Source organism: Ranitomeya variabilis, chromosome 1 (assembly GCF_051348905.1).
Source record: "Ranitomeya variabilis isolate aRanVar5 chromosome 1, aRanVar5.hap1, whole genome shotgun sequence".
NCBI classification, from domain to species: domain Eukaryota; kingdom Metazoa; phylum Chordata; class Amphibia; order Anura; family Dendrobatidae; genus Ranitomeya; species Ranitomeya variabilis.
The window spans coordinates 982451007-982468366 of NC_135232.1; the positions used below are offsets into that span (position 1 = coordinate 982451007).

A 17360-nucleotide genomic window follows, 5' to 3' on the forward strand; every position below is an offset into this window, starting at 1 on the left:
ACAGAGGAAAGTACAATAGAAACACGTCCCACTTCTGCAGTTTTCACCCACTCCTGGTTTTGGCTTATAAATACAGATTTAAAATTCTGAACTTGTGAACATAGCCCAGCTCTGAACCGTCCTTGTCAGCATCATGTGCAGTCTCTCACACACGTACGTTTTGTGTTCTAAATTACTGAAAAACAAAACTCTGAGATTGGTGAAAGCCACTGCCAAATTCTTCCAGCAGCAGCATGACTCCTCTAAAAGGAAATTGATTGACTTTCCAAAAGTTCTACCTTTCTCTTGCCAACACCTCCTGGTGAAGATGGTCAGGTGTTCCCCATATACATCAGACGGTTGACCAGTGTGGGTGACTTTAATCTAATGTATGTGGGGCTCTTTGGGCTCGGGTACCTCTAGTGTCAGTTCTGTCATTGATCGATCACATGTGTTTCTTTCTCGCTTCATTGGGGGACACAGGTAACCATGGGTGTATGCTGTTGTCACTAGGAGGCTGACACTATGCAAATAAAGAAGAAGTAACTCCTCCCCGGCAGTATACACCCTCCGACAGGCACCAGGCAACTCAGTTTTTGCTTAGTGTCTGTAGGAGGCGGACCTGGATCTAACACCAGATCCGCATTTCTTTTACAGGGATTTGTTGTTTGTTTTTAATCATTTCCCCTTTCTTTTTCAGATACTTTCTTCAGGGTAACAGGGTGCAGTTTTCTCACCCTGTTTTCCCCACTTTGAGCGACCGAGAGAGCAGTGTGGTATCATCCACATCGCACCCTCTCGGACCCGCTGGGCAGGACTTTGTCCCCTGTCACCCATTCGGGTGTTCAGGGTGACCCTTTCTTCGGTGGCCAGTCCTGCCCGTTTCCCCTCCTCATCCCTCTCCTCGGAGCGGGCTGAGAGGAAGACGGCGGTCACATCCAGTGACCCTCTCCCCCTGTTCAGGGGTCGACGCCGTCTTCTGCGCTGGAGAGTCGTGGCGCGGGAAGGAGGACTACTTCCAGGACCCTCTATCTACCAGGGATCCTGATGCTTCCTCATCTGCAGGTAGGGAATCTTCAATCAACAAAATCCCCCCCCACCAATACCCTGCGCAGCGGTGATCCCCTCTTACCATAGGGGTGCATCTGACAGGGAAGTGGGCTGCATAGAATGGGAGCAGGAAGGCTGGCATCTTTTCCCCCTCCTTATTCAAACTTGCAGGCCCGTTCGCCCGCCATTTCTCTCTGCCTCACAGTTTATTTTTCCCCTTCTTAGCGCTTGAGCGCCCTCTGGTGGTGGCCGGAATTACTGCGGCCGGGTTGTGCAGCGTCTCCCGGCTTTTCCCTTTCTTGCCGCTTGAGCGCCCTCTTGTGGCGGTCGACGGTATAGCGGCCGGATTACTTTCAGTTTTACAGGGGGCGTTCCTTTCTTTCCCCCCTTCGATCCTGTGCACGCCCACAGCGTCGCACTTTCTCCGCGCTCTTTTCTCCTGCTTCCTGTCAGCGGGTCAGCGTCTGCACATCGCGTAGGACACAGGATTTCTCGGGGGAACACAGGCACCTGCGGTTACCGCTGTCTTTCACCAGGCTCAGCGCTACCTCCTACTCCACCTGGCAGTATTCTCTGGGGACAAGGTAATATCCACCTATGTCCGACCCCACCCCGGCCTTTGCCCCTACGGCCATCCATTACGCCTGCGCTCACTGTAAGAAAAAGTGGGTTTCAGGTCAGCCTTCTCCTTTCTGCCCGTCCTGCGTTCCTCCCACCATGTCAGCTCCCCTGGAAGCTTCAGGGTCCCGGGACGAGTGCACCCCCCCTCCCCCGGAGTGGGCTGTTGCTATGTCTCAATCTGTGTCCGACCTGACTAAGGTTTCTCAGTCCCTGGTCCAGGCACTTGAACGCATCCCGCTTCTCTCTAATGCCACCAGTGCCACGAACGCCTCTCACGGCGATTCGCCCGCACCTGTCCTAGACTCTCACAGAGGCAGACCGGACAAAAGAGACAGAAAACGGACTTCATCTAGATCCTTCTCCAGTTCACCAGACCACATCGGGATTCCCCTATCTGCCCGTTCCCCTTCCTCACAGGCGGACCTCGGGTCTGATGTCACCTCTCAGTCGGAATCTGACTCGGATGCAGATCAGACTTCCGGAACACAAGACATGGTTGATAGCCTTATCTCAGCTATCATTCAGACGCTTGATCTTAAGGAGGATGAGGCAAGCTCTCAGGACGTCTCCGTTGCTTTTAAACGGATTAAACGTCCCTCTAGGGTTTTCCCTAATCACAAGGAGTTTGACAACACTACCGCCACTCACTGGGAAAACCCTGGCAAGCGTTTCCCAGGCAGGAAACTGCTTGATGTGTTATACCCTTTTCACTCCGACCTGGTCTCCAAGTGGTCCGAGTCTCCTAAGGTCGACCCGCCTGTGTCCAGGCTATCCTCACAGACAGTTCTGTCTATTCCGGACGCGGCTTCCCTTAAGGACCCCTCGGACAGACAAATCGAGGCGCTAGCAAAATCAGCATTTGAGGCCTCCGGAGCCTCCCTTTGCCCTAGTTTCGCCTCGTCATGGGTAGCCAAGGCTGTTTCAGCCTGGGCCAAGACCCTGCGCAGGGGCATTTCGGCCTCTGCTCCTGCTGAAGAACTGTCTGAATTAGCGGATCAGATTTCACTGGCAGGAAAATACCTGATGAATGCCTCCCTTGATGCAGCGGCCTGTTCTACCAGGGCTAATGGCAACATTGTCGCCATTTGCCGGATTCTTTGGTTAAAGGCGTGGAACGCTGACCCCGCATCTAAGAAATCGCTCACGGGTCTGCCCTTCCAGGGCTCCAGACTCTTCGGCTCGCAGCTAGATCAAATGATCTCGGACGCTACTGGCGGTAAGAGTACCTCCTTACCCCAATCCAAGCCGAAACGTCCCTTCAACAGGAGGGGTCCCCAGTCCTTTTGTCCCTTTCGGTCTTTTGCCTCTTCAGGAAACCCCGTCCAGGACCGTTCCTCCTCACAAGGGGACCGAAGAAAACCTTCTTTCAGGCCTCCGCCACGCTGGAGAGCCAAGAGCCACCCCGCAAAACCATCGGGATCTCGGGGCCGCAGGTTTTCTAATAAATGACGGGTCGCCCCCACCTGGAACTCCTTCCAGGGTGGGAGGCCGCCTTCTTCTATTCTCAGAGGTTTGGCTTTCAGTAGTCGACGACGCCTGGGTCAGGGAGATTGTCACGTCAGGCTACAAAATAGAGTTTTCTTCGCCCCCAGGAAGACGTTTCATGCTCTCTCGTCCTCCCAAAAAGCCCTCTCATCTCCCAGGGCTTCTCCAAGCCGTCGATTCGCTCCTCGCCTCGGGAGTCGTAGTGCCGGTGCCTTTTCGTCAGCGGTTTTCCGGGTTTTATTCAAACCTGTTCGTGGTTCCAAAAAAGGACGGCTCTCTCCGTCCGATTCTGGATCTCAAACGATTGAACCGCCACCTTCGGATTCAACACTTCAAAATGGAATCTCTGCGCTCGGTGATCGCGTCCATGGAGCCGGGAGAGTTTCTGTGCTCAGTGGACATTCGGGATGCGTACCTTCACATTCCTATTTGCGTGCAGCATCAGAGGTTCCTCCGATTCGCGATCAGGGAGCATCATTACCAGTTCACTGCCCTCCCCTTCGGGCTGGCATCTGCTCCCAGGGTCTTTACGAAGGTCATGGCAGCTGTCATGGCCATCCTGCGTTCAAAAGGGATTCTGGTAATCCCATACCTCGACGACCTATTGATCAAGGGCTCATCCCAGGGGGATTGCAGCCAGAGCCTCCATCTTACTCTGGACACCTTAGTTCGCCTAGGCTGGTTGATCAACTACCAGAAATCTTCCTTGATTCCAACCCAACGGCTGGAGTTCCTAGGCATGGAATTCGATACCTTTCGGGCTCAGGTCTTCCTTCCCAAGGAGAAGTTTCTTTCTCTTCGTCGGGGTGTCAGATCGCTAAAGGGTCCGAGTCCTCTGTCCCTTCGTCTAGCCATGAGAGTTCTGGGGAGAATGGTCGCTTCTATGGAAGCGGTCCCCTATGCTCAGTTCCACTCTCGTCCCCTCCAGCTGGCTCTTCTGTCTGCCTGGGACAGGAACCCGCTTTCCCTGGACCGTCCGTTTCGCCTCTCCCCCAGGGCGAGACAGTCTCTCTCTTGGTGGACGCTGTCCACCTCCATTCTGCGCGGGAGGTCATTTTTACCCCCCCCCCACTGGCAGGTGATTACCACCGACGCCAGTCTCCAAGGTTGGGGAGCGGTCTTTCTCCACCTCACAGCCCAGGGCCGCTGGACTGCTCAAGAGGCGTGCCTCTCGATCAACCTCTTGGAAATCAGAGCCATCTTCCTAGCCCTCATCCGCTGGGAGTCTCTCCTTTCGGGAAAGCCGGTCCGCATTCAGTCGGACAACGCCACGGCCGTGGCATACATAAATCACCAAGGGGGGACTCGCAGCAGTCAAGTCATGGCGGAAGTAGCAAAAATTTTCCGCTGGGCGGAGGGTCATGTTCCCTCTCTGTCAGCCGTCCACATCCCAGGAGTGGACAATTGGGAGGCCGACTTTCTAAGTCGCCAGGGCATCGTGGCGGGCGAGTGGTCTCTTCTTCCAGCAATCTTCAGCCAGATTTGCCAGCGGTGGGGCGTTCCGGACGTCGACCTGATGGCCTCCCGGGCAAACCACAAAGTTCCCCAGTACGTCGCCAGGTCTCGGGACCCGATGGCCGTCGGATGCGACGCTCTCGTGATCTCTTGGGCCCAGTTCCGGATGCCCTATCTGTTCCCGCCTCTCCCTCTGATCCCAAGGGTCGTAAAGATGATCAAGTCGGAAGGGGTCCCTGTACTCTTGGTAGCTCCAGATTGGCCTCGCAGAGCCTGGTACGCAGAGCTGATAAACATGTTATCGGATGTTCCGTGGAGACTTCCGGACCTTCTACCACAGGGGCCTCTCTCCCACCCGAATTCTCGGTCGCTGAATTTAACGGTATGGCCGTTGAGGCTGCGGTCCTGAAGAACGCGGGTTTTTCTCATAGCGTCATCCAGACTATGATAAGAGCGAGGAAACAGGCCTCATCGCGTGTCTACCACAGATGTTGGAAGGCCTTTTTCCGGTGGTGTCAGGGTAACAATCTGTTTCCTATGACCTTTTCCCTTCCTTCCCTTCTCAGCTTTCTTCAAACGGGCCTAGATTCGGGTCTTTCCCTTAGCACCTTGAAGGGTCAGATCTCCGCTCTATCAATTCTTTTTCAAAGAGACCTGGCTTCCCTGCCTCAGGTGAGGACCTTCATCCAGGGGGTCGCTCATATAGCTCCCCCTTACCGGTCTCCTGTTGAGCCTTGGGATCTCAACCTCGTCTTACATGCCCTGCAGCGGCCGCCCTTTGAGCCGCTTCAGAATATTTCCTTCTCGCTTCTATCCTGGAAGGTAGCCTTTTTGATCGCCATCACCTCCATTAGAAGGGGTTCAGAGCTGGCGGCTTTATCCTGCCGTTCTCCCTTTCTGGTTCTGCATCAAGACAAGGCGGTTCTCTCATCTTTTCATATCAACGAGGACATTGTCCTCCCGTCCTTTTGCCCTTCCCCGGTTCATCCATTGGAGAAATCCCTTCACAAGCTGGATGTGGTCAGGGCTATCCGGATTTACATCGCCAGAACTGCCTCTTTTCGTCAGGCCGATCCTCTGTTCGTCGTCTCGGATGGGCGTCGAAAGGGTCTTCCTGCCTCCAAGTCCACGATTGCTCGTTGGATCCGTTCGGCGGTTTTGGAGGCATACCGCGTCCAAGACAAACAGCCTCCTTCGGGGGTGAAGGCTCACTCTACCCGGGCAGTGGGAGCTTCCTGGGCAGTTCGTCACCAAGCTTCGGCCTCGCAGGTTTGCAAGGCCGCTACGTGGTCTTCCATGCACACCTTTGTCAAATTCTACGGGGTGCATACTCAGGCTTCCGCGGACGCGAGCCTGGGTAGGAGGATACTGCAGGCGGCGGTTTCTCACCGGCCAACCTGACTCCTCTTTTTCTGCAGAATACCCGCCCTAGGGACTGCTTTTGGACGTCCCATGGTTACCTGTGTCCCCCAATGAAGCGAGAAAGAAAGAGGGATTTTTGGTTCTTACCGTAAAATCTCTTTCTTGGAGCCTTCATTGGGGGACACAGCACCCTCCCTTGAAGTTGTACCGTGTTGGCTAACGTGCCGTTGTTGTGGGTTGGTACATAGGTTGAGTTTTATATTACCTGTTCTTACTACTGCTTTTGCACCAACTGAGTTGCCTGGTGCCTGTCGGAGGGTGTATACTGCCGGGGAGGAGTTACTTCTTTATTTGCATAGTGTCAGCCTCCTAGTGACAACAGCATACACCCATGGTTACCTGTGTCCCCCAATGAAGGCTCCAAGAAAGAGATTTTACGGTAAGAACCAAAAATCCCTCTTTTCTAATATTGTATGTATGTATCTTGCATGCACAATAGATGAAAGTTTGTCAGACCTGCTGATATTGACTGGTTCTGCCGATTATTATAACCTCGGAGGGGTCCTCTGACTAACCTCGGAGGGGTCCTCTGACTTGCTCCTCAACAGATTCTGGTGTAGATGAGGATCCAGCATGTCCGAATTCATACTGCTGAGCCTTTTGTTCTCTAAAGACAAGCTGCTGCCAGAGGTGTTTCAAAGCAGCACTCTATGGGAGAATCTGGCAAGATGGCAGTGGAATGATCTGCTAAGCAATGGTTCAGCCAACAGCTAGCTAAGGTGTATGGGTGCACTTTATATAGACTTTAATAACACACTGTAAATGGTTGTACAGCAATGGACTTTTGTGCTAAGACCTCATATCCTTCTTACTCCTCAGGTGATCTATATGGGGCTATAGGATCCCCTGTCAGAATGACTCGAACTGTTGTTGCAGGAAAACGTAAAGACTTGGTGCAGCGTATCTTGTACATCCTTACCTATTTCATTCGCTGCTCTGAACTTCAGGAGAACCATCTGGTACACAGCAGAGCCCTAAAGAAAGGGGAGCAGATGGTTCAGGGCAGTAATGTCACTACGTCACTGGAGAAGGGTGAGGTGGAAGACTCGGATTATGTGCTCATCACACTGAACAAGGAGTCTGCCCTGTTGGCTCCTTCATTGCCCTATAATGGTGGTGGATCACCTCTAAGTGGACTTGAGCCCTCTAACACTTCTGTAGCCAGGGAGCATACAACTGATGGCTGCTCTCCTTCAACCCAGAGAAGTGCTAAATCATCTACTAGCCATGAAGCTAATTTAGGTGATGGAGGGTCTTGTAAAAAACGTATAACATTGGTTAAAGAAGCCAAAGTAGAGACCTTGGTTTCAGTGACAAGAACTCCAGTTTACAATGTCGAAGATGTGTTTACCTCTAATTCTCTAACATCCCATGTTAAAAGCCATCACCATACTGGCCAGTACAACAAGAAGGCTAGCGCTCCAGTGCAGCTGTCCGACTGGGCTAAGGAAGTACTTCGAGCAGACCAGAAAGACAAGAGATATTCTCCAGGAAAAGTAAACTACACAATGGGCCAGTCCACAGCATCTAACACTGATGTAGAGACCTGCAGGAAGGAACTAGATGAGAATGGAAAGTCTGTACTCTGCAGATCTGATCAGCCCAGCGCTTCCAAACCTTACTCGCTTGCTGCTGACCGGAGGAGACTGATGCATTCACGTATCCCCTCCTGCGAGGGAGGGTCCAGCTTATTTGATGAGTATTTTGTAGAGGGTAACAGCATTGAAACCAATACAGTAGAATGTCTTCCTGGTCATTCGCTGTTATCAGAAAAATGCTTTGTATCTACTATAGTAGAGGATAATTGCACATCAGGAAGAACTTGTGAAAAAGACCAGATAGGTCCAGCTAACACTGAAGCACATCGTCCCCAGAAAACATCCCAAACTGTCCCCTGTGGGGATCCTCTCCGAAAGACTGGAGGCCGGCTGGAGGGAAACATTCCAAGGAATAGAAGTTATGACAGTGCTCTGGGGCACAGTGAAGAGGAGCTGAACGCAGGACGCACCCTCTTAGAAAGCCAGGACCACAACAACGACCATGCAGAAGTGGAACTGCCACTGCCTAGGTAAGATGTATAGGCCAGCATTGGCAATAAATGAGTACTGTCTATAGTGAAGAGGACCTGCAGCTACATACAGCTTTAGTGGCATAATCGAAGATCCATATTTTCTCAATGTACTTCAGTGCTTTGACTTTCCTGCCAAGCGCTGACCCTCTGTTCCACTTCAAAAACCTATTAGTTAAAGGCACACAACAGGCTAAATTGTTGCAGGTCTCATGCCATTCAGTGTGTACATGAATGTGTGTAGACTATGGTATAGGCCATCACAGGAGCCTATGCCTAAAGACTATCTTTCTCCCAATGTTGCTACCCTCCAGGAACCAATATATATTTAAATTTTTATAAGTCAATTTTATAAAATATATAATGAAATTAATAATATTGGTAAACCTTTGCTGCATTGTCTGACATACATTCAGGGTTTGTATTTTTTTTACTAGTATTATAATACAATACGGTATATTTAAAATAATTGCCGTATATAATTTTATATTATCTTTCCCTTATACTCCTAGGTCTGATGTCATCAGTAGCTCAAGTGTTAAAAACTTTGGGAGGTCTCTGTTTGGTGGCTACTGCTCCTCCTATATGCCTGATATGGTGCTTCATGGTATCGCAAGTGCTGAGAAGCTGAAGTCCTGCTTGTCGGCGAGCCTGGCTCACGCAACCTATGTATGTCCATGTACACAGCCTGGGCCAACAACCCAGAATCGGGATCTGGTGTGAAAGTGAATGGACACTGATGTGTTTTCCTGCATTTATTCCAGCATCCGGTCCTCGATGAACCTCTAGCAGAAGCCGTCTGCATAGTGGCTGACACTGATAAATGCAGTGTCCAGGTTGTCAGCAGCCAGAAGACGACCGTGGACAATGTGAAGCTTGGTACTGATGTCTTGGTGTCCAGCCAAGTGTGCAGTTTGCTTCAGTCTATTTTACAGCTCCATAAGCTAAAGGTGCCCCCTATGTTTGTAAGTATTCAGCAGGTGCCAGAAAGGATACTTGTACATAGGAGGCTGTATGTACTTTTCTTTTTTTTTTTTTTCAATCAATATGGCCATGTGAGGGCTTGTTTTTTGCGGGACGATTTGTACTTTTGAATGGCACCATTGATTTTACCATATCGTGTACGGGAATAAAATTCCAAGTGCTGTGAAATTGCATAAAAAGTGCAATTAAACAAATATTTTTTTGTTTTTTATTTTTTCACCATGTTCACTAAATGTTAAAACTGATTTGCTATTATGATTCTCGAGGTCATTAAGAATTTGCAGATACCAAGCATGTATAGGTTCTTTTTATTTTAGTAGTGTGGAAATAAATCCCAATGTTGTTGGAAAACAAAGCACCATTTTCAGAGACCCGTAGCGTCTCCCGTTTTTTCAGTATCTTGGGCTATGTGAGAACTTATTTTTTGCACACAGAGCCGACACTTTTATTGATACCATTTTGGGGTAGATACGATGTTTTGATCACCTGTTGCATTTTATTGCAGTGTTGCGGTGACCAAAGAAGCATAATTCTGGAGTTTTTTGTTTTTTTTAAATTTCTCGTTAAGCAATTTATCGCTTGAATTGATTCTTTTAATATTTTGATCTGGATTTTCTGAACTCAGCGATGACAAATGTGTTTTGTTTTTGTTTTTTTTTTTTGGGGGGGGGGGGGTTACTAGCTTCTACTCCTTAGGAGACTTGAAGCTGCGATCTTCTGATTGCTTGTACTACACATAACAGCTTCAGCCCTACTATGTGTAGCAGAATTGATCATCTGTTATAATGCTGGCCACGGGGCAGCTCTTATAGCAGATCAGCAATGACCACCACAGGGGTCTCCTGCAGACCCTGAATTGTTATGCCAACCCATTGGCGCCCTGTGGTCATGTGACAGGGGCGCTGATGGGCGGAGCTAGTGCCTTGCTTCCATTGCCATCATGTTAAATGCTGCTGTCGGAGATTGACAGCGGCATGTAACCTGCTAACAGATGAGGTGGATCGTGATTCCACTTGCAGCTGTTTTAAAGGCATATGTCAGCTGATAAAATCAGTACTCATGTGCCGAAAAACATGCGGGCTCAGCACCGAGGTCTTCATTAAAGGGGGAGACACGACATATGACGTATTATGTCGTGAAGGGGTTAAAGGACTTTTTTTTTTTTTTTTCCTTCTCCCCAATGCCGGCAATCCAAAAAATCTATACATTCTGTTTAAGGGATGTGCATATGTTAAGTATTTGATGCAGAAATTTCTGCACCGTTTTTGCATCAGCAGATTTTTTCCCCCCACTTTTTAGCCTGGTTTCACACTTGCATTTGCCTGGTCTGCGTATGGCAGCGTACATCCTCCCTTTAAGCTCCGCCTACTTCCGCATCCATCCTGCGTACCTATCTTTAACATTCGGTAGGGTGAGGGACATGTGTTGTAGGCGGATGCGTCTGCAAACCGCATTTTGACGTGCCCGCCGACCGCACGGGAATGCAAAAAGTTTCGTTCCCGTGCAGTTGGCGGGCACGTCAAAACACCGCATGTGGACGTATCATCATTCCCTTTGCCGGAATCCTTCAGGTTTGCTGACAAATGGTTTTCCCTTATTGATCTGGTACATGGCTGATCAAGCACAGATTGGAGAAATTCCTTCTCAGCAATATGCTTTTTATTCTTAGCAAAATGGGAATAGTCTGTGTAATTATAAGCAGGAGTCCTTGTAGCTCTCCTTGGTGGCACTTTATATTCTAACAGACCTTTTAGCAGATGAACGGGTGAACGATGAGTACGCTTGGCCTCAGGAGTCCCATTGTAGATGGCTCTTAAAATCCTCATCTTAAGATCAGGCATATAGCCACTCTGACATGGAAAATCAAAGTACACCAGCCTCATCAGGTCTGAGATCTAGTTATTAACCTGTGCAGATTATATTTTGAAATCTGACAGAGTTCAGGGGAAGAACCCTCTCAGATATTATATAATTGTGTGTGTATAATCTTGGCGCTTCCAACGTGCATTGTAGATGCCATTTTTATTGCTTAAAAGGCCTTTAAGATTTTTAATTATACTAAAATATGATGGGTTTAAAATATTATATATACCAATTGTTTTTATCTCCATTAGTGTGTGATGCATCTAGAGGACAAGTTACAGGAGTTGTATTTGAAGAGTAAAATGCTTTCCGAGTACCTGAGAGGCCACACTAGAGTCCATGTAAAAGAGCTGGGAGTCGTGCTGGGGTGAGTATTTGCTTCATGAGCCATTGTGATGACTGTCTCCTGTTTCTGATCCAGATCATAGGCTAGCTGTGTATAATAGAGCATGATTGTCTCATTATCAGCCTTAATATAGCGTGCTCAACAAACGCTAGTTACTATAGCATCAGACTGGGTTCATCTGGTGATACGCTTTTAGATTAATTTCTTCTGTTGTGATATAAATTATGAAGGAAAGGCGCATAGTAATTGTACAGTGAGAATTAGTGGGGCTTCCCTTGTAAGCTAAGACAATTTGGCTATTGGCTCTAAGAAAAAATAGCAATTGGCTCTGAAACCTCCCAAATTATTATAAAATATGGAGTAAAGTAATGTAGGAAGAGATTAATGCTAAAAATGACACAACTTGTTCAGACACCCGGACATGTATCCTATACTGTAGTGAAACCCTTCACTGTGGCTGAAAAGTGATGTCTGAGCGTTGTGGATGGCCAGTCTAGTAACTCGTCTGCTGCCTTCATGACTGGGCTGTTTTTATTTTTATTTTTTCCCCATCCACATAACTATTTGATGGCTTGTTTTTGTTGGCAGAGTTATACTTTTGAATGACACCATTCATTTTATCATGTGATGCACTGGAAGAAAATCCAAGTGGATTGAAATTGCAAAAAAATGCAGTTCCATAATGGTTTACCATGTTCGTAAAACTGACCAAGAAATAGGATTCTCCAAGTCGGTACAATTACTCAGATACCAAACATGTATAATCAGGGACATGACATATTAGGTAACTGTCATGTCGTGAAGGGGTTAATGGGAATCTGTCACCAAGTTTAAGGTTCCTAATCTTGAGAGCAGCATAGAGCAGAATAAAGGTCTCCAACCCTGCTTTGTTCATGGGAAACGCCATGCAAAATAGATTTTAATAGATCTTGGAATAATTTCACAATTGTATGTTTTTAAAAAAACAAAAAACAGAACGTTTATAAGAGTCTTGGCACAGGAGTTTTGTTTGACGGTGCAGGAACATGGTCTGATCCTGCCACATCTCCTGCTTTCTGTGAGGTAAAACATTTCACTGTCCATAAGAAAAGCTGCACTCACCGTTCCTAGTGTAATCCTTTGTTCAAGAATGTGGATACATGGTGGCGGGAGAAGTGTGAAGACACGATGGGACTATGGCCATTTCCACAGGTCTGGTAATAGAATCAGGTCTGTGTCACCAAGGTTTTTGTTGCCCTAATTGAGGACAACATAAGTAAGTGGCAGATTATCTCCAGCTGGCTGCACACATTAGGTTTTCACGTCCCAAATTAAAGGGGGCCGATCACCAGGAATAACGCTGTTACTCTGCAGATATGGGATTAATCTGCAGGTTAAAAGCATTTTCTGATGACAGGTTCCCTTTAACCCTTACTGATTTTACCTAATGGTACGTCATATATCTGCTCCCTGTCTTTGCATAGAAGTGGACGAAGCTCCTGAGCTCAACAGAAATGGCTGCATATAGCCTTCTGCCAACAAACAGCCACGAGAGGAGTGCAGCCCTGCCCATGGCTGTTTAATTTATGAAATGCCCCTTCAACCTAACAGTGGCAACTTTCTGCACACAGACCAGCGTGGAGGTGCAGAGTTCTAAACACTTAGTGTTAAAGTTGCCATTACAGCTGGGGGATGGCTGAAGACCCCATGCCTTTCATTAGGGCATTGCTGTGGTGGGCGTTCGTAGGAGACGGTCTGATCGCTTGTACTATATATGCCAATGTATTGCTGTGAAAAATCTTGATTGCAAATTCAAGTACTCAAAAGGGAACTACAAAATGCAGTAAAGTGTAAAATTTATCTACAAGTCCAATATATCAAAATATAAACGTAATTACCCAAACTGTAACTATTTAATGTCATGTCAGACTAATTTGATCAGCTTCTATGAAGAGGTAAGTTCCGGACTGGACCAAGGGAACCCAGTGGATGTAGTGTATATGGACTTTTCAAAAGCTTTTGATACGGTGCCACACAAAAGGTTGATACATAAAATGAGAATAATGGGGATAGGGGAAAATGTGTAAGGTGGGTTGAGAGCTGGCTCAGGGATAGGAAACAAAGGATGGTTATTAATGCAGCACACTCGGACTGGGTCGCGGTTAGCAGTGGGGTACCACAGGGGTCAGTATTGGGCCCTCTTCTTTTTAACATATTTATTAATGACCTTGTAGGGGGCATTCAGAGTAGAATTTCCATATTTGCAGATGACACTAAACTCTGCAGGGTAATCAATACAGGGGAGGACAATTTTATATTACAGGATGATTTAGGTAAACTAGAAGCTTGTGCTGATAAATGGCAAATGAGCTTTAATGGGGATAAATGTAGGGTCATGCACTTGGGTAGAAGTAATAAGATGTATAACTATGTGCTTAATTCTAAAACTCTGGGCAAAACCATCAATGAAAAAGACCTGGGTGTATGGGTGGAAGACAGCTGCTACAAAGGCAAATAAAATAATGGGATGCATTAAAAGAGGCATAGATGCTCATGAGGAGAACATAATTTTACCTCTATACAAGTCACTAGTTCGACCACACTTAGAATACTGCGCACAGTTCTGGTCTCCGGTGTATAAGAAAGACATAGCTGAACTAGAGCGGGTGCAGAGAAGAGCGACCAAGGTTATTAGAGGACTGGGGGGTCTGCAACACCAAGATAGGTTATTACACTTGGGGCTATTTAGTTTGGAAAAACGAAGACTAAGGGATGATCTTATTTTAATGTATAAATATGAGGGGACAGTACAAAGACCTTTCTGATGATCTTTTTAGTCATAGACCTGAGACAGGGACAAGGGGGCATCCTCTATGTCTGGAGGAAAGAAGGTTTAAGCATAATAACAGACGCGGATTCTTTACTGTAAGAGCAGTGAGACTATGGAACTCTCTGCCGTATGATGTTGTAATGAGTGATTCATTACTTAAATTTAAGAGGGGACTGGATACCTTTCTGGAAAAGTATAATGTTACAGGGTATAAATACTAGATTCCTTGATAGGGCCTTGATCCAGGGAACTAGTCTGATTGCCGTATGTGGAATCGGAAAATTATTTTTTTTCCCCAATGTGGAGCTTACTGTTTGCCACATGGGTTTTTTTTGCCTTCCTCTGGATCAACATGTTAGGGCATATAGGTTAGGCTATGGGTTGAACTAGATGGACTTAAAGTCTTCCTTCAACCTTAATAACTATGTAGCTATGAAAATTCTGAATGCCATAATTGCATATTTTCAACAGCCACAAGCCCAATACTATAAACTGAATTAAAAAAATCTAAATTGAATCTTTTTTTTTTTTTCTCCATGTTTTCTAGTACATCACATGATAAAGTAAAATGGTGTAATTCATAAGTACAAGTCACCCTGCAAAACATCAAGCCCTGACATTGGTACCTCAACAGAAATAAGTTATAGCTCTAGGAAGAATGGGAGGAAAGCACAAAAATGAAAGATTGTCTGATTGGGAAGGGATTAATTGACACCAGGAAAATCTTGAAGTGCACCCCCAAGTTGGCTGGTGCATCAGTATGTGCCGCGTAGCTGTTCATTGCTGACTAACTGGTATCTTCTCCATCCTTTTTCCCCATTTAGGATTGAGTCGAGTGACTTGCCTTTGCTGGCTGCGGTGGCTAGTACTCATTCTCCTCACGTTGCCCAAATCCTTTTATAAGCTGTGGAATATGTCGTTCTATAAGCTACAGCGGAGAAAAGCCCAATTCAGGATAATAGGAAACGCCGCTGCTGTTCTAAGAACTGTACCCCTGGACTCTAAGGGGGCGCTACATAAAGTTTACATGATGTGAAGGCATTATTCTGTCCCCAGTGGCCTTTAGTCGCTTCACAGGGAAGAATTTTGGAAAAGTCTAAAGCTCTCTAGTGCTGATGTCTGGACAGCCACTAGTCTACAGTATGGTTCCTTTTTCCACAAATCGTTCTTTCTTCAGGCTACTGCACTGTGGTTCTAATGGGAACATGTGGAGAATTTGCCACGTATTTTCTAACTCTGCGTTTAGGGGACATAATTTCGCACAGGTGGTTGTGTGCATTCATTTCTCTAATCAATGATACACTACTTAACAATGTGACCAAGTATTAAAATGTTTTTTTTGAGAACACAAACGCACACAGATTACACCCTAGTATTGCAGCTTTTTCATCAGGCTTAAAAGTCCCAGCATGCACTGGTAGATAACTGGGTTGTGGAGCTGTAGAACATTCCCCCCCCCCCCCCCCCCCCCCCAAATGACATCTTGGCATGTAATTGACCAGTTTGAGGGATGTTCCTGGCTGATTGGAAGCTGCTGTGTCCTTAAGGCTGAAGGCGCTTATTACTGATCTTGCTGGTCACTGATCTGTGGTTTCTGGTACACGGGACCTTGCTCACCAAGTAACTGATGAGACTGAACAGGCCTGAAGTGCCCATGTTCAGCGCTGGCTGGGGCTGCAGTGGTAACCTGCACATGAGGTCTAATTTGTTTTACATTTAAAGTGTAACCATAGGTTTTGGGTTTTTTTGTTTTCATAAATCAATTGTACATGCAAAAATAAGGAACTTTTTAATATATCTTGTCAGCAAAATCTTCTACATTCTCCGCCTGGTCTGATCGTTAGTTTTCAGAATTCTCAGTCTCCACTGAATACAGATTTTACCCAAAGACTCTATTTTATCTTGATAATCTGTCTGTAGCTACGGCTATGTCCTATGTAGAGGGGGAGGCGCTACAGGCAGAGCCCCTCCATCTACACAGGAGATGACCAGATCACGGAGAGAACCCCACCAGTACAATCAGTCTTCACTGAATACATATTTTACCTAGAAAATTAATCAGTCCAGGAAGAAAAGCGGGTTTTTCTAAGATTTCCAAGTTGCTTGTTTTCACATGTACGATTGATTGATATTATGAGAAAATTAACTCCATTAAATTGATGACTCTAACACCATTTAGGAATTCACTAAGGAAAATCTGATTTGTCTCTCGAACGGGAATCTATCTCTACATTATGCTGCTCTCAAATAGTGGGCAAAAACCTGGTGACAGAGACAGAGAAACAGTAGTTTAGTGATCTCCTGCTTATAAAAACTGACTTGTCAAACTGGAAGCAGCCCAGGACATGACCCATTGGAACAGAGGTCTCTGCCCCAACATTATGCTGCTTTGACAGATTCCCCTTGGAGGCAATTAGGTGCATATCCACTGTCATGTATTGGTGGCACGTAGGGTCACATCCTCTTTAACACCTGTGTAAGCAAAAAAAAATGTGAGCCAAGTTATACTTCCAGTGTAATCTGTCACCCCATTACACAATTCTGTGGGGAAAAGCCAAATTTGTAAATGAAAAACAAAATGTGAACAGAGCCTGATTGAGACCCACCAGCCGCTACGCTTTACTGCGTGACTGTTGCTAATAATACAAGCCATTCACGGGAATACTGGCAGACATATTAGTGCTGGTGTGGGTGTCACTGTGTGCTGCGTCAGATAAAGCTATGACCAATCAGAAATGTACCGTTTTATATTGGGCATTAGATAAGACCATCAGTCTCTAGTAAATGTCTTCCATTGTAGCCTGGGTTCTTATGTGTATCATATCCTATTTGCATGGTACTAGTCTTTAAACTAAAACCTACATACTTCACTCACAAAGCCCTCATGGTATACTTGGCCAAATTTGAGGCCCTAGGGTTTTCATTCCATATTTTTATTTATTTTTTTCCACTTTTACATATTATTTGACCTATACTTTTTAACACTACTCAGTTACCCATGGGGACAATGCAGAGAACTTGTCCAGAAACCTTGGATGCTTTTTTTTTTCGGGCCAGTTAGTACAATACATGTCGTGTAGATTTTGGACAATTCACATTACACGAGTAAAAATAACACTAATTATCCAGACCTTCGTCACTGTCTCTTCACTATTCTACCTCAATTGTTCAGAGTAACTTTTCTATATAGGTATTTAAAAGGTGAAGTGTGAATATTGTAACGTGACGAGCTCAATTTTGTTGGAATGTGAAAAAATTAGAACTTTGTGCAAATAGGA

General features: G+C 46.3%; 1 protein-coding gene across 7 annotated transcripts in view; it reads left to right on the forward strand.

Annotated features, from left to right (window-relative positions):
• Window positions 1-15547, forward strand: part of FNIP2 (folliculin interacting protein 2) — a 124217-nt gene extending 108670 nt beyond the window's left edge. For all 7 annotated transcript variants that reach the window (XM_077279440.1, XM_077279437.1, XM_077279439.1 and 4 more), the window contains 5 exons: window positions 6832-8080; window positions 8593-8749; window positions 8845-9045; window positions 11179-11294; window positions 14907-15547. In XM_077279440.1, coding sequence (XP_077135555.1) covers window positions 6832-8080; window positions 8593-8749; window positions 8845-9045; window positions 11179-11294; window positions 14907-14985 — 1802 coding nt within the window. In that variant the 3' untranslated portion in view covers window positions 14986-15547. The remainder of the gene's footprint in view (window positions 1-6831; window positions 8081-8592; window positions 8750-8844; window positions 9046-11178; window positions 11295-14906) is intronic.
• The last annotated feature ends 1813 nt before the right edge of the window (window positions 15548-17360 follow it).